Source organism: Monodelphis domestica, chromosome 6, assembly GCF_027887165.1.
Source record: "Monodelphis domestica isolate mMonDom1 chromosome 6, mMonDom1.pri, whole genome shotgun sequence".
Taxonomy (NCBI): domain Eukaryota; kingdom Metazoa; phylum Chordata; class Mammalia; order Didelphimorphia; family Didelphidae; genus Monodelphis; species Monodelphis domestica.
In genome coordinates this window covers 133,259,471-133,282,845 of record NC_077232.1, presented here as the reverse complement: position 1 = coordinate 133,282,845, position 23,375 = coordinate 133,259,471, and the positions used below count along the sequence as shown (strand labels likewise).

Below are 23,375 nucleotides of genomic sequence, written 5' to 3'. Positions count from 1 at the left end.
TTAGCCCCTACTACATGGTGCCAGATCCTGGGGATACAAAGACAAAAGCAAAACAGTTCCTAGACTCAAGGATCTTATATTTTGTGAGGGAAATGGGAAAAGAAACAAGGATTTTTTAGGTATTGACTACGTACCAGGCATTGCACTTAGCACTTTACAAATATCACCTCATTTGATGCTCACAACAACTTCAAGAGGTAGGTATTATTATCCTCAAGGAAACTGAGGTATACAGAGGTTTAAACAATTCTCCCAGGGTCACATAGCAAGTAAGTATCTGAAATTGGATTTGAATTTAGGAGGTCTTCCTGATTCTAGGACCAGCACTTTATCCACCGTCCCATCTAGCTGCCTTTGGAGAGAAAGGAAATTTGTATTGAAGAATTAAATGAAAAGTAATTTTAGATGGAGGATACATAATTCCTTTCAAAGTACAAATATAGAATAGTAAAGAGTGCTAGAACTCACCTTAGAGATCATTTAATCCCATCCCCTCATTTTATAATTGAGAGCCAGAGGAACCACATGATCTTTCCAAGTTAGTGTGTAGTAAAGTAGAGATTGGAAGTAATATCTTTAGATTCTTATTAGTGTTTCTTTTAACTTTATACTATACTACCTCCTCATTTATCATTTTGGATTTAGTGTAGTATCTTTCAGATCTTACATATAGGGCCTATATATATATATATATATATATATATATATATATATATATATATATATAATCTTATAAGGTATTTTTTTCGAGAAGGTAGTATAATTCCAATTCCCTCATTTACAGATTGGGAAACTAAGGTCTATGGTGGTTAAGTGACTTGTTCAGGCCATACAACAAGACAAGATTCCTTGCTGTCCCAGTCAAGATTCAAGCACATGTCTTCTGACTCAGTAGTCCCATAATCTATCTATCTACTACTGCCTGCCTTTCAGTTGATCAACATTTTACCTACCAAACATTATACCTGTTCTAATGTGGATTTTTGTATGTCTGGATTGTGTCTTATTCTAATTAGTCTAGATATGCAGATGTGGTATGTGGTGAGACTACTCCATTACATGTTTGCTGTATCCACTGGTTTTTCTAAATCTTTATAAGGCTATTTACCATTTTTAACATGGTTTAGGAATCTTTAATCCCCTTTCTTGTCCAGAAAGCCATCTATCTCATTCTCCTTTCTTTCTTTAAGAAATGTTAAAAGGAATCTAAATCAGATTTTCATTATTTTGTCTAACATAATAAAAATTTATTAACTATAATAAAAATCAGAATAATTAGTTACTACTTTAAAAAACTACCATTTACTTTTCTGATGTCACTTATAGAATAATAACAATAACAACAACAAATTGACAGGACAAATTTAGTTGCTTATTAAAGCAATGTTTTGGTCCTCAGCTTGTAATAGTGTCATAGTAGATATTTTTAGCTGCCTCAATTCTAGTCCTTATCCTATTGCTAGTATAGTTTCATATCTCCTTCTCCAAAGGAAATATTTCTACAAACCTATTTCTTCTTCGTTTTGATTCTTTTTTTCTTCAACAGTCTTATTTATTTAAGATTACTTATTTTTATAATTTTATATTTTAAAATTACCTGTCCAGTGGCATTAGCAATAAAATAGCAGGGAAAAAAAATTGGATCTTTTTCTACCTAGTGCCAATAACTGCATTAATTTGCATTATTGCTTATAAAAGAGTAGAAAAACAGTGGATTTCTTTAGAATTTTAGTAAATCCTTGGTTATAATCTAGATTGAAATGGAAAGGGCACATGATGTAGAGGAGATTCTTTAACAATGTGTACCAGATAATTTTAACATTAGATTTATTTTTTTCTTTATGCCTCCTAAGTCATTATCTTACTCTTCCTTTCTATTCCTTTGTGCCTTTTGTAAATCCCATTTTATTATTAATGAACTTGTTTTCATCATAAAATTCCTCCTCTCAGACCTTCTCTGTCTTCTTATAATTATGAAGACTTAACTTCTCAAGAAAATGTTGCATCCCTGATTACTCTTTCCTCTTTAGTACACATCTTCTTTCATGATTTCTGACACATAGACTACATGTAGAAGCATACTCTGTTTTTTCCAATGGTGGTATGAATAATAATGGCTATCATATAATGCTATAAAGTTTGCAAAGTACTCTAAAAATACCATTACATTTTATCTTCACAGTAATTCTGAGAGATAGATGCTGTTCATATTATTTTATAAATGAAGAAAATGAACCCAACAAATCGACTTGCCTGGGGTCACAATTAGTAGGTATCTGAAGCCATATTTGAACTTGACTCCAGATCTAGCACTCTAGCCACTGCACCACCTAACTGCTTTAGCTTCTCTTAATATCCCACCACCACTTAGCAATTTGCCTTCCTTTGAGGATTATTCTAGTCAATTCATCAGGTTCATCCTCTCTAGAGCTGTGATGTAGTCATCTACTGTCTAGGTCATTCTACTTTTCTCTTAGGTACCTAATTCTCTACCTTTACACCAGCCTCTGCTCATGCTCTGCCAGACCCCAATCCTGGATTACTCCAACCATTAGTCTTCTTTGCCCGTTTTTATGTATTAAAGCATACAATTAGAAGAATCTACAAAATTGTCAACTGGTTTCACTACAAATTTGTTATTTAAGCTGATGTGTTTTCTGTGTGATATAGGAGGCAACACAATGCAGTGGAAAGAATTAATATTGGAGGCAGATGACCTATATTTTATTCCAGGCTGTACGGTTACTCACCACTTGTGTGGCCTTGGACAAGTCATCTGGCCTCTTTTAGATGATCTCTAAGCACCTTCTAGTTCTAAATATGTGATCTAGTCCATGTATCTTTGTAAAAACAGTGACTTGCATTAAGGGGAAACAGTCATAAGTTGAAAATGCTCAAGAGTAGGTTGGGATTTAAGATATCATCTCATACAGTCTCCATGTCATTAGGACGGGGAAATATCCATAGAGGTCAAATGATTTGCCCAAGGTAATAAACACAACCAGGGATCAAAACTAGTTCTCTCTTACTTCAAATTGAACCAACTTTCCACTATACCATTGATATTTATTAAAAACCTAAAAGGTTGGTGACCAGTGCAAAAATACTGCTTTTACTTAGCTTCTTCAAGACCAAGTAGGTATTAATTGCTGTTTTGTCATGATCAGTGGAGAGAAATAAGTTAAATTAAGTCTTTGATTTCTTTCCTGACTCTGTAAAACAAAAATAAAGACAATAAACTATACTTAGCTTATGTTTAAGGTTGCTGTATTTTAAGAAAAAGCTCCCATAACTAACCCAGTACTATTTTGCCCACACTTGTATTTCTATATTTCTCATTCTTTGAGTATCAATCATAGTCAGATTTGGATGTTCCCTATTTCTAGAAGTATTCCCTTCTGGACATTTCCAAAAGGGAAGTGATAGCTCATTTCCCTTCATCAGTCTTACCTCTCTCACTCAGTAATACATGTATATGGGAGAACTTCAGTTAAAAAGTCTTCCCATATACTCCAATTTCATCAGAAGAAAAAATTAAGAACTTAATCAGAATGTACATATTTTATAAAAGCTTTCTCTGAATAATACCTATTTTCTGGGGAAAAACACTCAAATTAAATTATTATAGAATGATTCCTATTTTGGAGCTTTATATTTGTGAAGAATCTTTATCCTCAGGAAAAATTTCTTTTCTGATCCAAATAATCATCCCTTTACTTATTTGCTTTAAATATCTAAATTTTCATAATCAAGTTAACATTAATAAATCAGCTAGTATTTGTTGTGCAGTTAGGTGAGATCCTATGATCTAGTAGAGAAGATAACATAGATGAAAAATTAAAGGACAGTGTATAAATATGTGTAAGATACTTTATGAAATGAAAGCACTTAAAACAAAGTGCTTTGAAATATATAGAATTAGGAACTCCTAAATTGTTTGATACAAAAAATAAGAAACTGAGCCTCAGAGACACTCCATTATTAACACTGTTAACATGAGCTGAGGAAGCTCAAGAGGGTTTCATTGAGATTAGATTTGAGAAATTTGAGGAATCTATAGGTTTTGCATAGATCAAGAAAAAAAAAGCAGGAATAATCATCTATTGTTGATGCCCTCCGAACACCTGATCTGATTCTTTGATACTAAGTTATTCAGTAATGTGAAGCCAAATTATACACTGAAAAACTAAGCAATAAAACTTAGAATGAAAGGAATAGGAAAAGTCATGTTTTAACTATCCTATTTAATGTATGTTGTTAACACATTTGTTTCCCTGTCTTGTTATCGATTGGGTTACCATTTTAATACTTCTTTTTACTTTGGATTCAGAGATAAACCTCAAGACAGATTCCTGTATGTAATTGTTCTTCATTTCAATTATATTACTGGTTTCCATTAGTTTTAAAATCTTATTTTCATTTTCTTAGCCATTTCTAAATCCCAAGTACTCCTAATTATATCCTTGAGAAAAGATATTATATAAGAAAACAAAATTAAAATCATGGAGCAACATTGCCCATAGGATAACCTAGTTTAGATTCATTCTCAGGGATTTGGCTTAGGACTAAAGAGGCTGAGGGACACAGAGGAGAGTTGTTCTTGCATTTCCTAGGTACCTAAGTTTCCCCAATAATACCTCACTAGAATTGAAATTATGCCCCTCTTAGGGTAAAGGAGGGAGAACAAAGGCAAAGTTAATTGTGGTAGTCTCTTTGCCTTAGCGCTAAACACTGCTTTTTAATTCTTTGTGTTTTATATAAGAAACTAATAGTTCATTTTAATGTAAGGGTCTAACAACTTAATTTATTTTTTTTAAAAGCAAAAATTTAGAGATGTGCTACACAATTGGAAAATCAAGTGGACATTGTTTGAGAGTTATTAAGGTGAATTTTTTTCATTTTATGTAGATACTATTTACCTATAATGATAACATACCCTTATTAATATGCCCAGAGCCAGAGTAGTTATTTAGTTTATTCAGTATAGAATCAATATCATTTTCAATCACAATTGCTAAATAAATATTTAAACAATAGACCTCATGGTGCTTTAGTTACCTATCATTCCTGAAGTAGTTATTGAAGCCCTCTTATTATTAGACATTGTGCTTGTCACTGAAAGGTACAAAATATAAAAGAATATTGAAATTTCAATATAGCCACGATTTACTAATTTGACCAGCAAGACACTCTGATCACAAATTATTTGGAAAGAAAAGGTTTGTTATTTGTATTTTTAAATGTCTTATCATAAAATTTCAGAACCAGAATGTTTAAAAGAATCAACAAAAATTAAGTACTTGTTTTGTGACAGGTTCCTTTCTAGGCTTCAAACTGAAACAACTCATTCCTAGAGTTCTCTTCTTTGTAGTAGTACCAATATATATTTAATTATGTGCAGAGTCTATATAAAATAAATGAGGCACAAGTGTGAAGGCACTAAAAGCTAGAGATTCATTCAAAAAATGGTGCTTATGCAGAAATTCTAGGGTCAAAAGTGAGGAATACATTTTAAACATGAAGAACAATAGTAAAAAGACATGAAGATGAAGCGTCCTGTGAGGAATTCTAAATAGAATAATGGAGGGCAGCTTGGGGATGCAGTGTATTGAGAGCCAGAACTAGTGAATCCTAGTCTGGATTCAAAGGTGACCTCAGACACTTCCAAGCTCAGTGACCCTGGGCAAGGCATTTAACCCCCATTGCCTAGCCCTTACCCCCTTCTGCTTTGGAAGCAATACACAATGATTCTAAGATGGAAGGTAAGGGTTTTAAAAAAAGAAAATAGTGGCTTCAATGTAGAATGAAGAGAGAGGATTAACACCTAATAACACAATTAATGCTTTAAGTGAGTAGTTTATATTTTATCCTAGAGGCCACAGGGGTCCACTAGTCATTTGAATAGAAGTGCTACAATGAGACCTGCACTTTAGGTAGATCTGTTCAGCAGCTATATGTAGCATGGATGAAGTGGAGGGAGAAGAGAAGTAAAGAAGGGAGACCAAGAAGGGAATTAATTGATGCTTAGCAATGAAGAACTCATCCATGATCTTGATGGTAGGAGTAAAAGCAGTGGATTGTGAAAGGCATGAAGGGAGAAATGACAAGATATGAAAACTGAATGGATATATGAGAAGAGGAGTTTTCAATAACATCAAGGTTTTGAACTTGGAAGCCTGGATAGAAGGTGCAAGGTGTAGCCTTGAAAGAGAAGTTTGGAAGAGGGGTAGGCTTTGAAGAAATGTAATAAGTTCTTTTTCATATCTTTTGAAGCAGAAATGTGTGGTGGGATATATAGTTTGGCATCTCATACATTATTTTCTAAATGGAAAAATCAGTCTTAAAGACTGATTTGCTCCAGGAACTATAGGATCTAGATATCCAAATTCCTAGCATTCTTTCCATTATACTATGCTGCCTTGTATGCATGTGACAGATTTCATCCTTGAAATAGAACAGAGGAAAAAATAGAATAAAGATTTGTTCATGAGATTTTGTTGTTATTGTTATGTATTTATATAGATATACTTTCTCTGATTCCTCATTGTGGCATGAAAGTGATCCTGGATGACAAGCTTTGACAGATCCTAATGAGCTGAAAAGGTTAGGCTCAGTATTGCCCTTTATATTTGTTGATATGACTTACTTAAGTTAGGAAAGGTTCATCTTCAGGTAGACATTAGGTGTTTTGTTTTTATTTTTTTCCCCAGCTACACAAGATAGGAGAAGGTTTGAGTTCCAGGCTAATTGAAAGTCATTGAAGTATTAACAATACTACCCTAGACTACAAATACAGATTAGATGCATTTTAAACAATGACAGTTGCCAGAAAAAAGAATTTTCTTTCAAATATAAAAAAGATTATTTAGGGACACATTGTGATAGTTACTATAGAGACTACAGATTTTCCACTTACCAGAGCTTTTATGTCACACACATAAAAAAAAAGCCTCACTCGCACACATTGGATTTTTAGTTCCTAACAAAACTACAAAGTAGAATCTTAATAGCATTCCTTCAGAGGTTTATAATGCATTGCTCCTAGATAGAAGGAATTTAAGAATATTTAGAAGGGCAGGAGTCAAAAATAATGCAAAAGATGTAATTTTTTAAATCACATATCAGAATCAAAACAAATTACTTAAATGTTTTTGGATTGATAAACTTGGTTTTAGCTATTTTTAAGAGTTTTTCTAAAGAAGTATCTTTCATTTTATAGTAGCTATTATACAAGTTAATCTAAGTGTACAAAAGTTGGCATGACAAATTAAATGGAAATTTGTGTTCTTAAAGTTCTACTTTCCTATATGTAAACCAGAAAAAGGCTTGAAAATGCATTGCCATAGTTTTAATATCACACTATTTGTATACATAGGAAATTGGTTGTTGACCAAAAATCTCTACAAACTAGCATTTATTTTATCAGCACAAATGATAATTAATAGTCTTAATGATAACCTTGATGTGCTCTAAAATCCATGTGTTTTCTAAGTCACTTATGAAAATTTAAGTTATATTCCTTATAGTTTTAATCTGAAATGATTTTGTTTCTAATTCTTTAGAAATTGGTAACTAATGTATGGGACCTATTTTCTAGATTAATGATTATCCAAAATATAATATACTCTAAATATACTGTATATTATAGCTTATTGAATTTAAAAAAAATTTATGTCAATGTACTTGTTTTTAAGAAGTTATTGCTGAAAATTGTTTTGCCACTTCATGTTATTTCTTAATCCTTGTAAAGAAAAAACAACTAGTTAAGATTTTCTCCTATTTATTTTATGTATAGTTCCCAAAAGATCAGATAGGAGTGAATTTAATATTAAGATTTCCTCAAGGGTTTTTAACTATTTGATTGCTTGTTTACATAATTTAAAATATTTATTATACTTCAATATCATAAATTCCTTTAACCCCATTTTTCTAAAAGTACTTCATCACAATAGCTATAAATAAACTTAACTGTCTTATTTCTTTTAGTTGTTACCTTCATTAAGGTCCTATTCTGATGCCTCAGGGCATGAAGATCATCCTCAGTGTCTTTTGTTTTGTTTTTTTCTAGGGCAGGGCCTACTGACAGGATGTAAATATTGAAGTCCACTAGTATAAGGGCAGGAATTGGGAAGGAGAGGAAGTGGTGAGCTAGCTGCAAAAGGAAGAATAACCTAAGGGTCAGTATACAATAGCCACCATGATAAAGAGTTGAAAATTTGATTGAGAGGACTGTGGTGTCATTAGACAACTTTTCTTTTCCTTCTAATTAAAATTGTTCCTCTTTATGGCCTTTTGAATTTAATTCTTGAGAGTTTCCATCTTTTCTAGGCATTCTCCTGTAGAAATTTAGTCCATGGTATCCTTTCCTGTCTCTTGCTAAACTTTTTGCAGTCTGCTCTCCCTCTTGGACACATCAGACTGGGATAAGCTTCCTCTCTTCCCTTAACACAAATTCTTAGTTGGAGTTAATTAGTTCCCAAGGTTACCATGATTTCTACCCCCAGCAACTCTGCCCACTTCTTGGTGAGAATTAGATTAAGAATAGAATTCTCATTGCTTCTACCTCATGTAGCATGAAATTATCATGAAAATACGTCTGCATATTATTAACCACTCTCCTTTTGGCAGAGAGAATTTAACATGTTCAGATAATTAAAATCAGTCTTCTGTGCTAGGATTTGTTTACTGAACTATTCTCTTTCTTTTTTCTGCCCAGGAAGTTCTACCTATCAAACAAGGCATTGAGAGTATGGGCCAGGTGACAGATAAGTTCAGAGAGGCTTATCTCCAGAAGCTTAGTCACAAAGTAATGAAATACTTTTTGGCCATAGCTATTCATAAACTAATACACAATAGCATCTTGTGAATGAGTATATCGGGACCTGGGTAGAGTTCTAGTTCTCTTTTCAGAGTGATCCCCTAACAGAAGTTTTTACGGTAGTTGCGATTCTCTTTTTTCCTCTTTGTTTGAAGTTACCATATGGGCTCAAATGCAATTTTCACTCAGACCAAAACATGCTTTATGGAAGTCATATAGTTGGGAAGGCAACATAGAGTCAGAAAGGTTTGACTCTTGTTTATCATATTCAGTAACTGTGACAGTGGACAAATCACTTATAAGCCTCATTTCCTGTTCCAAAAATGGGAACAGTGATGCCCATAGAGCCTTATCGGGTGATCATTAAGCTCAGATAATAGCTGTAATTTTCTTTGTAAATTTTGTTATTATTATTGTATATGAAAAGATAGAATGAGTTATATAATTGATGTTATCTTTTAAAGGCTGCCTATTCATATACATTTTTTTCCAAATTCCCCTTCACCTCATATAGTTAATCAGTTGTCAAATTTTGCCATTTCTACCTCTGCAACATTTCTCGAGTCCAACACTGTTCCCTTTTCACAGCCACAACCTTAGTTCAGGCCTTTAAGTATCTCTTACCTAAATTATTGTTAGAATCTTCTAATTGTTCTCTATGCCTCAAGTCTCTTGCCTTCTGACTATCCTCCATACCACTGCCATAGTGTTTCCTTAAGCTCAGCTCTGACTATGTAACCCAGTGATTCTTTATTGCCTCTAGTGTAAAATATAAACTATTTGGCTTAGTTTTTAAAGTCCTTCACAACCTGTTTCCAGGCTCTCTGTTGTATTTCTTTGGACATTGTTCCATTCTTTCCCTTCCAAAAGTCCACATTCCAGACTGGCTCTTTTTGTTGTTGTTATACAAGTTATTCCATCTCTCCCCACTCCTTTTCTTGCATTGTCAATCTCACCCCATACCCCTCCCAAGCCTAGAATTAAATCCCTCTTCACCCCTGCCTCATAGATCCCTTTTATCTTTCAGGAGACAGCTCAAGCACCACTTTTTACATGAAACTTTTTTTTATTTCCCCCAGTTGCCCTCTCTTAATCCATCTTATACTTACTTTATATTTCTTTGTTTATTCTTTTTATTGTTTTCTATTTATACTTAAATATTTTTTTTGTCTTCACTATTAGTAATATAAGATCCCTTGAGAGGCATTGTGTCATTCTTCATAGTTATGTTTGGAGCCACTGATTAGTGCATTGCATATGGTAGGCATTTAATAAATGCTTGCTGATTGATTAGAAATAGAATGTCTTGATGCTTAACTAACAGGTTGCTAAAGTTTTTATTGTCATATTTTTAAGGTTTCAGACTTATTTGACAAATAAGTTGAGTAATTTGATGAATTCAGACTTTAATTCTCATAAAAATCTTACCTACTTAAAATGTTGGTTGTTTACAAGGAAAAGCTAAATAAAAGCTAATTATGCAGGAATATAGTAGACATGTTCTCAAAAATTTAAGTATTTTCAAAGAAGTCATTGTGAATGGTTTGTGAAATCCCTTCCCTATTACAAATACAAGGAGCACCTAGATGTTAGCAAGTGCTATGTTGCAACATGTATCTGCTGACTGAGCCAGATTTCCACAAAAGGAGAAAATTCAGTTGAATTTATTATACATTTTGAGCAGGGGGAGTCAGGGAAAGTTTCATGGAAGTAGGCGCTTCAGAGTTGAGCCTGGGAAAAAGAGAAAGATTTCACCAGATTTGTATGAAGGGAAAGTATCCAAGCATTAGAGTCAGCTGTAAAAAGAGAAAGTCAAAATAAAGAGGAAATCTACTCATAACTAGAATAATGACTAGTACTTATATATTTGAAAATATTTCAATGCAGTTCACACTTCAGTAGTTTAAGCATTTCATTCTTCTGTTGGTTTATGTGTATATGTATATAAGTGTATATACATGTGTTCACACATTTACATATACAGATATCATTTTTTATTTATTTTGACAAGTGCTTTTTCCCCAGATATTGTTAACTTTATTCAGCTCCTGTCTGAATTCTCAAAGAATTCAAATTTGCCTGTTGTTTATAATTTTCTAAATGATACTTAATCACTCAAAAATTAATCTAGTAATATAGGAAGAAAAAATGTATATGAAGAATGCCTATTGTCCAGACCACGAGATGTGGTTATCTAACCCATAACTGTCAGTAAATATATTTTGGACAGTACCAATGAAAAATGAACTGGTTCCAGAACTGAATAGGAGGAGAGCAGGGAAATTGTACAACGCTTTTACTACTCTCAAGTCTCTTTAAATTAGACCCATTTTTTAACATCAGTAATTTTCCATTGATGCTCTATGTCTTTAGTCATGGAATATTAAACCTTTAAGGGTTAAGTTGAAGTGCGTGAATGTGCGATGCACACAAGAAAGGTTGCAACAAATTAGTAACGAGTTAGTTGCACACAGAGACATAAAATATTGTGTAAGTGGAAAAAGGAAATGGGCTGAGCATAAAGTGAGAGCAAAGGATAAAAGTTGAACATTCCTTTGCCCTCCACTGCCCATGTTGAGTGGATCTCCTATGATATGTGAGAGGTCACAAACAGAATTTCCTAAGGATGAGAAGGCACAGTTGAACTTTGATCCCTGTAGTTGGATATAGTATCTACATTGATAAGATCACAGGTGTGTGTGAGTTTTGTATACATACAAAATCTAGATCAATAAAAAAATTAGCATTTTTTAAAAGTTAGGGGTTTTTTTTTATTTCATATAAAGAAATTGTCATGATAGTTTTGCCTTAAAAAGGCACTTAAGATATCTGTTTTGATGACTAGCTAGGAATGATTTCTAACTAGCAATTCAGTTTTTCTTTGTAAATGGGGATAAGTACTAGACCTGGATTTTCATTGATGTAGGAAACTCCCAGGTGGAGAAAAGTTTCCCCACAAATGGAGACCTGCACCTTTTCTGTCATTTGTAGTCTTAAAGAGAGTTGTATGGAGTATTCTGAGGTTAAGTGACATGCCCAATATCATTCAGTTATTCTGTGCTCAAAGTGGGACTTAATGCCAGGTCTTTTATAGGGGCTGACTTTCTTCACTAGGCCTATTCTCCTTCTTATTACAATGAACTGTATCTATCATATTTGAAAATACTATCACATGACCTTAAACATTTATCATATTTGAAAATACTATCACATGACTTTAAACATTTACTTTTCACCCTATCCAGGTCATTAATTTAATAAGCCCTCTTTTCACAGTTAGAGGTTAATTTCTATCTGGATTCTATCTTAAATTGTCATAAATTCAAAATTAGTATAGTCCATATAAGGACCTAATTTTTCATGAATGAATTAATGTAATTCCGTGTACATGTATAGATATTTGTTGCTAAAGTTTAAAATATTTATAAGAAAAAATATTTGAGTAATTTATTAAGATATTTTACTAGCAATTGTCAGACATTTGGGGGAAGAACAATATTACAATAGTAGTAGCATGCACCAAAATTATAATTATGTTGCTATATTAAGACATACTTAAATTTGCCATATTAAAAATGTAGATTTGCTATAAATCAAATCAGATTGAATTACCTTATTTAAACTATTGCTTTTAGAAAGGTCTCTTGACTTTTTAAAAGAGAAATCAGTGATAAAAAAGAAACACAATGTAATGGCCATGTTAAAAGTGTTATCAGTAAAATAGCAAATAGTTTATAATCCATTCTTCACATCACTAGTAAACTAATTTTCTTTTATGTACATCTGGCTAAAGCATTTGTTCTTTTGCTTATGAACCTTAAGCAATTTTCTGTTCATTAACCCTTTTTTGTCTCCAGCCTCATACCACCACCCAGTTTTTCCAGCTTTATATTATTACTTCCCTGCACTTCTCTCCAACTAGTTTTTCTAGCCTTCCATTGTTCACTGTATTCAGTATCTTCTCTATCATTCTGCAATTGTTTCTTCTTTCTTTAAAGCCCAAATCAGAGGCCAGTGCCAGAGAAATCTTCCCTTGTCCCTTAATGGATTTTCTCCCCAAATTTCATTTAGCACTAGATTTCCTAACTCTCCAGTGCAGTGTTGGAATCTTTTCCCTTTACATGTTAATTCCATAAGAAGAAGGGCTTTTTTAATCTAATTATTTCCTGGACCATCTCTGTCCCCTGCTACATCTAATAAGTTTTGCTAAATGAACAGAATGTTGAGGATAGGAAAGACAGTCTACACCTCTTTTGGATCTTTTATACTTACAGTGCTAAGTTTTAATATTTAATAAATTTGCTTTCTGAAATGATGTGCAGGGGGAAAAAATTCTCCATGTAATGTAATGGGGCTTCTTATTTTTAGTAAAAACTAAACTTGCTTAAACTTTTACACTTGAGTGTTTTGTTTCTAAATATTATATGTATTAACTAGCTATTATGATGTTTTACTGTTCCCTATTTGTATTAAAATCGAATTCAGATCTAGTAAAAACAACTGATAAGGAAAGGGAAAAGAATACCTTCTATGAGCTAGACACTATGTTAAGCACTTTGCAAATAACTCATTTGATAACCCTAATACAACTAGAACTGTGCTTTTTTTTCTCCTTTAAGGTTTAATGCATGTACACAATAAACTTGTGGATCCACTGTACAGTATGAAAGAAGAAAACTGAAGGACTGATGTGAAATTCTCCTTGATTGAACAGAACATTTTTATAGGTAGTGAACTAAATCTCCTGCTATGCAATTTGCTAAATAAAACAAATTTGGAGGATTGTAATTGAAAGCTCCGGTATCTACATGTTGTTAAACATTCCATATGATGAGAACTTAAGTCCATTTTCCCAGCATTTAAACCTTTGAAGAGAACTTTCACAGCTACACATTAAAGATACTGCAAATCAGAAATTAAAAAGTATGTAATTCGGGATATAATTTGAGAAAGCAAAAATCTGTAAGTCATTTATTTATAATTTCTTTTCAGTACTCTCCTAACCTGTCAATAGTCAAACATATGAACTATACTAGTTGTACAATCCTTACTTTTGGAAAAGCTGTGTTTACATTTTTTATGTATTTCACACAAGCTTTTGCACGTGGTTGCCTTAAAAAGCATCTTACTACAGTAGCAGTTGGGCATTTCAAGTCCTGTTATATTATGCTGGTAAAAGAAACTTAATTTGATATGAGAAGACAGTGCCTATATAGTTTACTTCCTTTTAAAAAAAGTATCTTTTTTATGTGCATGTTTTTATGCAGCTCCTGCCACAACACTTTTAAAAATGTGTTTTTCATTTACTCAGGTTCATGCTTTTAGTTAAATATGTACTTTGGCAATTATGATCTTTATATCCAAGCAGCATAATTTTTTAAGCTTGTTAAAACTACATCTCTGATTAGCTTATTTCATAATAAATCAATATGATTAAAAGAACAGGCATGCATAAAATGAATCATTATAATCTATTTTGCATTACAGTATCAACTTGAATCATTTCTTACTTTGTGAGCTCAAATATTAGTGTTGTTTTCTAACTTTAAGCTTATCATGTATAACCCTTTACAAATTTGACTTCCAAAAGATGAATGAAAAGAAATAGATATGCTATGGATGCATTCCAAGTATTAAATCTTAAATTCTTGACAGTACTGGTGAATTTGCATTTTTTCCTATATATTTTCCATGAATACAATGAGGCCTGTTTTGAGAGGCTTTGTTTCAGTCTATTTAGTTTATATTAATGTTCTCTTTATGGGGAAAAGTGAAAACTGTATTTTAAACTATCAATGAACATTAAAAATCCATCTGGGAAGTAAAATAGATACAGCTAAACTTAACTATTTTACAAAACATACATTATGATTTACCAAGAACTAATTTTTAAATATAGGGGTATATGTTTATATGTGCAAGAGATGCCAACAGGAAAAGAAAACCAGGTATTACTTGTTTTAGCCTATAGAGCCTTAAAATCTTTCAAAGAGGATTGGACTAATAATAGACAGCCTCTTCTTTACTTCCAGCTTCTAAAGAATGGTGTAATGCAAAGACAAAAAAAACACAACATTTTCAAAAAAAGATATGTATCCAAGTCCTGCCCCTTTCACAAATTACTTGTAGAACCTTAGAACACACATCACTTCACCTAAAAAAAAAAGTGAACTATATTTCATCTGTTGTTTTTTTTTTTCCCCAGCACCAAATCTCTGATCTCTGATCTTAGAAATGAAAGAAAAAAAATTGGAAGACCAATGACTTTTTTTAGTGGGATTAATTTTATTTAAAAGCAGATTTTAAAAATTACTATCATAATAATTCAAAATAAATGTCACAATTATACCTTAAGAAACATTCATTTATCAGGCTGTCTTTTTAGAACTTTTATAAAAGCATCCTTTGGAACTTCAATATTGCCAACTTTTCTCATTCTTTTCTTTCCTTCTGCTTGTCGCTTTAATAGTTTCATCTTTCGAGTGATATCTCCACCATACTAGGGAAAAACAAAATCACCAGTTATGGGGAGAAAAGTTTTTAACATAAAAAATTTTAAGCTTTAGCTGGCTTTTGAATCACTTAGCCGTAGCTGCTTAAGTCACTGTAAACTGTTTCCTTTGAATAAATCTCACCCTATGCAGCTGGCTTAGTTAAGACTCAATTTGGGGAGTAACATCATGCAAAGTTCATAAAGGATTACCCTTTAGACCAGTGGTTCTCAACCTCTCAATTTGTAGCAATGAGAATACATAATGCATATCAGGTATTTACATTCTGAATCATAACTGTAGCAAAATTATAGTTTTGAAGTAGCCACCAAAATGATTTTTTGGTTTGGGGTCACTGCAACATGAGGAACTATATTGCAGGGTCATGGTATTAGAAAGGTTGAGAACCACTGCTTTAAACCTTTCCTGGAAATAGAAAAACAAAAGTTAATTAAGTTCTATTATCTAACTAAATTATGTGTGTAACAATTTGTTGATAAATCTCATCCATAATCTTTCTAAGATCAACAAAGAAATCATCGTTTACTGGCCATTTATTAAAAAATAAAGTTTTGCTATCTAAAACTCTCAAAATACATAAAATAGTCCCTAGCTTCCATCCTGGGCTCCACAGCATCATTTAGGGGCACAAACCATGTGGAGATAGCACCTGGCATCTGCTGCTGTTATAGCTCCCACCAATCCTGAAGATCAGGGAAGGAAAAATTCAGCCACCAATGGAAATGGTTTTAGTCAAAATGACACTGAATAAGATAAATTACCCAAATGCCTTTAATACCCTAAGAACTTCTGGCCATTGGCAGCTGACATCTTTCTTACAAATGAGTTCCTTGACAGCAAGAACTGTTTTTTTCTATTTGTATCTCCAGGAGTTATTTAATAGCACTTTTCATTCATTTTTTCATTCATTTGAGCAAATTCACTGCACTGTTTTTTTTTTTTAATATTTCAAAGATGAATAAAGTACTATAAAACTAAATAAAACTATGCAAATATGATGAAATTAAAGCATTTTTATCATTAGCTAGGCCTATAATAACTCTGCTTCAGACAGGCAAGTTTTGCCACTTGTGTAATCCTATCTTAGCCCGTAGTAAGAGAGCTGCATGTCTATGGTGAAACTTTGAACCAAGGCCTTCCTCAGGAGGACAACTTTATCCAAAGGCCATGCTACATCTCTAAACTACTAGGTACTGGAAGCACAATCACTCATGGTTAGATAGCAAATATTCATATGTATATATGAATAGTTTGCACAATATTGTTTGAGATGCAGGGTATCAGACATTTGGGGGAATTAGGAAGATGCTGTTTAATTTGCATTTTAAGGGAATAGGGAGATAAGTCTAACCTTAGAACATTCCTCTACTAAAATGGCCCCTTCTGGGGGCAGCTGGGTAGCTCAGTGGATTGAGAACCAGCCCTAGAGACAGGAAGTCCTAGGTTCAAATCTGGCCTCAGACACTTCCCAGCTGTATGACCCTGGGCAAATCACTTGACCCCATTGCCTAGCCCTTACCACTCACACAGCATTGGTTCCAAGACAGAAGGTATGTGTTTAAAAAATAAAATAAAATGGCCCCTTCTCCTCTTTGATGAATTCTATGGGGAAAAGGAGAGGTAGGATAGTCTCTATTTTGGGAAGGGGATCAGGCCAATCCCCTTCCCCCCCCCCCCCCCCCAGCTTTGTTTCTAACTCTCCAGACTTTGCCATGATACCTTAGCTGCATTCTCTTCTTGGAACTTGCCTCTCAGCACCTATACCACACACCCCTGTCCTATCCATGAATTTCCTCCAGGACTTCCATTTTTGGGAAATGACCCAGGCTTATCTTTCCTTCTTACTTCCTATACACTTCCTCTCCCCATGTCTTGTTTCCTCTCAATAGAATATAAGCTCCTTAAAGCAGAGAAAATCCTGTACTTTTTTTGGTGGTACTTATTCCCAGCATTTACCACAGTACCTGGGTACACTGTTTAAGTGACTGCTAAATGCTTCATTAACTCAATGACTCTATGAAGCAAAAGTAAGAGGAGATACATTCCAGGTATATGAAAATGGCAGTGCAAAGGCATAGAGAAAAAATGGAATGTAGTATGAGAAACAGAGGCTAGTCTCAGTATTGGGGAACTTGGGAGAAGAATAATACCCAATGAGATTAGAAAGATAGGTTGTGTAGGGCTAAAAAGCTAAATAGAGGAGTTGCAATTGTATCCTAAAGCAGGAGTTCTTAATATATAACAGGATTAGCAGGAAATCTACCAATTTTTAAACTATTTCATTATTTTGTTTTGCTTGTAATCTTATATATTATATGTATTTAAAAACAGTCTAAGAAGGGGTCCATGACACAAAAAGGTTAACACACCTACGTTAGGAGAGTCACGATTGTATGCCCTTAAACAATCCTTTTGGCAACTTTTTGATCTTTTATGTTTTCAAACTATCTGAATTAGTCACTTAAAGCTCTTAAGTAGTTAACAAGAGATTTCTAAAATTAAAAAAAAAAAAGATACATACACATTTTGCCAAGACATTCTTTCTGTATGCTTTCACACTGTAAAAGTAAATATTTTATATTAACATTTTGCACATGTGAGAATCTTTTGCTGAAGGTACACATTAAATGTTTGTTAAATGAAACCCACCCCTCTTATAAGCACATTGGTAGAATTATCTGTAAATATAAAACATTTAGCTGCTTTAGGCATCTTGAGGATGTTTACCGTTTATTTTTAAAACTCTTATTTTCCACCTTAGACTTACAATAAGAGCTAGGGCTAGGGAAATGACTTTCCCAGAACCACACAGCTAGAGAGCATTTGAGACCAGGTCTGAACCCAGGATCTCCAATCTCTAGGACTGGCTCTGCTAAAGTTTTTTATTTCTTTAGTATTTTAAAAACATCCACATATAATGATAGAGCTCTAAAAACATTTCCTAAAAAACTGCATGTCACCCAGATTTTTTAAAGGAACAAAAAGGACAACTTATACACATATTAACAAACAGGTATTTTCCCCAAAATAAATAGATGAACATTAGCATCAACTCACGTTTCTCTGGCAATGATCTTACTTCCAATAGCAGCCTGAATAGCTATTTCAAATAGTTGTCTAGGAATTGTATCTTTCAGCCGTTCACATATAGCTTTTCCAATAGGGTGTGCCTTTTCTCTGGAAGGGTCAGGGCAAATTATACTTTAGAGTTACATGTTGCAAATGAAAGTACTTCTAGTCAATAAAAATAATTTATGAAAAACAGTGAAGTTTTTACGCACGCTGGGCATCTACAACAGCATTCTCAACATAAGAAAACCTAAAATAAAATTAGAAGGAACCAAGATGGCAATGTAGAGGCAGTAACCCAGCTGACCTCCCCCAGTATTCCCCTCCAAAAAACTATATTTTTAATTTAGTTTTTCCCCCAATTAACACATAAAAACAATTTCCAACATGTTTCAAATAACACTGGGCCTTGAAATCTCTCCCTTTCTCTGGACCCACCCCTTGAGAAGGTAAACAATCTCTTATATATTTAATGTGTTATCATGTAAAATGTTTTCCCATATTAATCCTGGTGTAGAAGAAAACTCAAATAGAAAAGAAAAAGTGAAAAAAAAATTTACTTTGGCCTGGGTTCAAACTCAGTTCTTTGTCACTGAAAATACATGGCATTTTTTATCATGAGTCTTTTGGGATAGCTTTGGATAATTCTTTTGTTGAAACTAGCTATTCACAGTTATTCATTATAAAGTATTCCTATCACTGGGTAATATACTAGTTCTCTTTATTTCACTCTGCTTCAGTTTGTATTTTCCCAGGCTTTTCTGAGCTTTTCCTGCTTCTCATTTCCTACAGTGCAATAGTATTATTACAATCATATACTGTAACTTATTCAGCCATACTCCAATTAATAGTTATCTCTTTCCAAATCTTTGCCCCCTAAAAAGCTGCTTTACATATTTTATACATATGCCTACACCTTTTTTTACCTCTCTGGGATAAAACCTAGTAATGGCATCACTGGATCAAAGGTATTGCTTTATAGTCCTTTAGGCACAAGTCCAAATTGCTCTCCTGAATGATTAAATCAGTTTACAACTCATCTTTTTCCTTTTCTGTCTTTAACAGCCAATATGATGGATGTGGCATGGCACCTCAGTTGTTTTCATTTGCATTTCCCTAATACTGATTTAGACCATATTTTGCATAACTCTAGAGCAGGGGTCCCCAAACTATGGCCCCCCCGAGGCCATTTATCCGGCCCCCACCACACTTCCAAAAGGGGTACCTCTTTCATCGGTTGTGAGAGGAGCACTATACATGGCAGCACTCATGTACAGTACTACTTCCAGTGACATAATCTTTTATGTGGCACCTTGTTCTGAGAGTAACTGAATGAGGACGAGGCACGGGGCAAAGGATTATGTGGCTGCACAATGGAAGATGTCAGTATGGTGAGCAGCAATCGGGGGGAGTGGTTTCCACGCTGTGTGTACTGCTGCCTGGTATAGTGGTGGCAGTGATGGGCCTCTGCAAGGTGTGAGAGGCCCATCTCAGCCAATGCTACAGCCTCCACTGTCCCAGACAGCGGTATACAATGTCACAGGCCCAGCACTACCTCCTGTACTGTATATAGGCATTGGATAGCGGTAATCTGGCCTGTGATATCAGTAATGGGCCTCTATTGTGAAAAGCCCACGAGTGCCACTGGGTGTTTTATAAGACACCCCCTATTTTTTTGGGGGGGTCAAATTAATATAAGACAGTGTATTATTTTCAGGGAAATGTGGTAGTAAAATGGCCCTCATAATCCCCTAGATGCACAGCATAATAACCCTATTGTAGGGGTATCTGGGGGAATATGGGGGCCATTTTACTGTGTAGTAATGTGGGGAGAGACTTATGGGCAAAGGGAGGTTATAGGGGACATTATGTTATGCATCTGGGGGGAGTATGGTTGCCATTGTACTATGTGGGGGAAAGTAAGGCATGTGTTTTTCGTATAACAGTCTATAATTACAGATCCATAAATACGGACCGCAAGAGGACATACACTAATGTCGTGCCTTCTTTTTTCCTCCAGTGGAATCTGATCACATGTGTCTTACCCTGTGTGAGTTCACAGATCACAGTGCGGTTCTCACAAGGTTGTGTGAACTGGAAAGTTGGTGGAGGAACCGGCTCTGTAATCATGCCGATTCCTGCACCGTACCAGTGTGAGCCTGAGGTAAAAGTGGAGTTCTACCAATATAGCCACTGGTGAGGCTGAAATGAGGTGGACTAGAAAGGCTGCATTGATGGGCAGTGTAGTCTATAAGCCTCTGTGTGGGCAAAATTATTGTTGGTATATTCTTTTGGTAGGGCTGTGTGTATATATATATGTGTGTGTGTACATATATATATTTATATATGTATATATGTGTGTGTGTATATATATATATATACACAGAGAGAGAGAGAGAGAGAGAGAGAGAGAGAGAGAGAGAGAGAGAGAGAGAGAGAGAGAGAGAGAGAAAGGGGAGAGAAGGGAATAGGGCTTAAATACCCCCTCTGCTTAGGCTGGGCCAAAGGCCCAAGGCCTTGGATAGCCGAGGCAAAGAAAAGAGATCAGTCCCTATCACTCACGTGACCAAAATGGAGAAACAGTCTCAGGGCCTCCACTCCAAGCACCAGGCTCCAACCACCTCCTTTCCTTCACACAGTTAGTCCCCAGCCTCCTCAGCTCTCCTCTACCTCACTTCCTGTGTCTCACCTGAGCCAATGGTGGCTCTAGCTTAACCCAGGACCGCCCAGAGGTCTGTCCCCTTTGCACATGTCTGTTGAAGGTCATATTCTCAAATAATTAAATCTTGAGCTTTGCTGCAGCCCTTTCTAAATCCTGTTACCTTGAGTAGGGTGGAGATTGTAGTTTCCAAGACCTGATTCTGTCATTCCAAGTATCTCTATTGTTATTGATCAGGAAATAGCCAAATCCCATCCTCTAAAGAATGGTTTGAACAGGGTTGAGTAGTTTTGAAATTCACAATCCCCCCTGAGGCCCAAGGAAGGCTAACCTTCCTATGGGTCTTGTAAACATACTAGCTATGAAATTACAATAGTTAGAGGTAAGGGAAAAGAGATGGAGAGACAGCAAAACCAATGTTTTGCTGGGCACATTGACAAAAGCCAATTAGGGGGCAGTCCCCTTTGGCAGAAGAGTGTACATTCAAAATAAATTCAATCAACCTTCAGTTCAAGCAACCCCACCCAAGGATCATTCTTGATCTTGATGTAATATAGGTTTTCTGGCATCTTTCTGCAACAATTCATTCTCTGGATTTAGGAGTTAGCGAGCTTCTTCCTTGAAGATGTTTCTCAAACAAAAAAAACTTTTCAAAATCTTGGAGTTTTATTAAAATACAACCCCCCCTGAAGTGGGTGTTAAAAAAATACAGTTTAGCTCAGGATGCATTGTTGAGTTATGAGGGTATATGAGTCAGTTATTAAAAGAATTCAAAAACAATAAAAACAAAACAAAAACAAAACAAAAATATATAAAGGGAAAAAATATGGAAGAAAGTTAAACTTTTGGGAGAAAGGGAAGAAAAAAATTCAAAATCAGAATCAAAATACCAAAATCTATGTATAAAATGTTGAATAAACAAGAATAACTTCATAATGGGCCCTTGTAAAGGTCCAATTTAAAGTAATTTCTTGTAGGACAGAATGCAGTAATATTTCACTTACTCATTTGCAGCCAAGACTACAGGACGTTGTCATATTATAAGAAGGAAAGTAACTAGAATTTTATTTTGATAGGGAAGAGTCATTCCCTGGTCTGACTTTTTTCATTCTCAAGGATATAGGGAGCCAGCAAATTTTTGTACTTGTATGAGTACTTCATAAAGAGTGTAGATACAAGGAAGTCCTATGACTTAAAGTATGTCAAGCGTCGCAACCTCCAGTCCACATTAGTATTTCCTGTGTGCTCTTTTGGCACTATTCAGGTAAAGTCTGTGCTCCTTGTTTTTATCCCATTTCCTGGAATCAGACACAAACATTAATCATAGTCCCATAACATTTTATCAATAAATGGCAGGATCCCACAGTCTACAGCTGTTTGGGTATGTATATATATTTAAACTTATATTACTGCAGAGAGGGAAAAAAATTTAATTGTATGTACCTTTTGTACAAGAAATGAGGAAAGGGAAAAAAATCAAATATTCAAAAGAAAAGCAATAATAAAAAAATAAGGGAAAGAGAAGAAAAAAATCAGGAATTCAATGTGTTTTTGAAAAAACAGCATCCACTTGTCAATGGATTATTATCTCCAATGCATATGATAGGGTACAGTCAATCAGTCCCAACAGAAGATCCTTTCTTCACATGTGAGCAATGAATCCAAGAGTCCTTTTCTCCAACGTTTATAGTTGGAGTAGTTAACAATATTTGGAATGGTCCTTCCTTCCCACGAAGGTTGAGTTGCTCCAGTTCGCTGGAAATTTTTAATATACACCTTGTCTCCTGGGTTCAGGTCATGAAATGAAAAGTCTAGTGGTCCGGCTTGTACTGCAGCTCCAGATTCATGAAGTTCATGCAGTTTATGCTGTAATTCTTGTATATAGGAAGCAATAGTAGTATCTCCCCCTAATAGTGATGTATATGCCAGGGAGAAAGGCTTAGCCTGTATAGGCGGATGTCCAAAAAGCATCTCAAATGGTGAAATATATAAGTCTCCTCTAGGCCTACTTCTAAGATAAAATGTGGCGGGAGGGAAAATTTCAGGCCATTTTAAATGGGTCTCAGTGCATAATTTGCCAATCATTGTCTCCATGGTGCTTAGAGTGGAGGCCCTGAGACTGTTTCTCCATTTTGGTCACGTGAGTGATAGGGACTGATCTATTTTCTTTGTGCCTATCTTTGGCCCAGCCTGCCCCCCCCTCCCTCTCTCTCTCCCCCTCTCCCTTTCCCCTTTCCCCTCCCCCTCTCCCTCCCTCCCTCCCTCCTTCCTCTCTCTCTCTCTCTCTCTCTCTCTCTCTCTCTCTCTCTCTCTCTCT

At 34.7% G+C, this 23,375-nt stretch overlaps 2 protein-coding genes across 7 annotated transcripts in view; one reads left to right on the top strand and one right to left on the bottom strand.

Moving 5' to 3' along the window:
• Positions 1 to 14,475, top strand: part of GNPDA2 (glucosamine-6-phosphate deaminase 2) — a 32,050-nt gene extending 17,575 nt beyond the window's left edge. For 2 of the 6 annotated variants that reach the window (XM_007496498.3, XM_056802579.1), the window contains exon 7: positions 13,438 to 14,475. In XM_007496498.3, the coding sequence (XP_007496560.1) occupies positions 13,438 to 13,499 (62 nt within the window). In that variant the 3' untranslated portion in view covers positions 13,500 to 14,475. Of the gene's footprint in view, positions 1 to 4,820; positions 4,885 to 6,522; positions 6,604 to 8,068; positions 8,178 to 13,437 lie in introns of those variants that run through there. The other 4 variants (XR_468998.3, XR_469000.3, XR_468999.3 and 1 more) reach the window with 4 other exon arrangements.
• Positions 14,476 to 15,083: 608 nt separating this feature from the next.
• The window catches only part of GUF1 (GTP binding elongation factor GUF1), a 39,671-nt gene continuing 31,379 nt past the window's right edge, over positions 15,084 to 23,375 (bottom strand). Inside the window, exons 15-17 of the mRNA XM_001372735.5 lie at positions 18,388 to 18,507; positions 17,852 to 17,888; positions 15,084 to 15,317 (exon numbers count right to left, since the gene is read on the bottom strand). Of these exons, the coding sequence (XP_001372772.3) occupies positions 15,180 to 15,317; positions 17,852 to 17,888; positions 18,388 to 18,507 (295 nt within the window). The 3' untranslated portion in view covers positions 15,084 to 15,179. The remainder of the gene's footprint in view (positions 15,318 to 17,851; positions 17,889 to 18,387; positions 18,508 to 23,375) is intronic.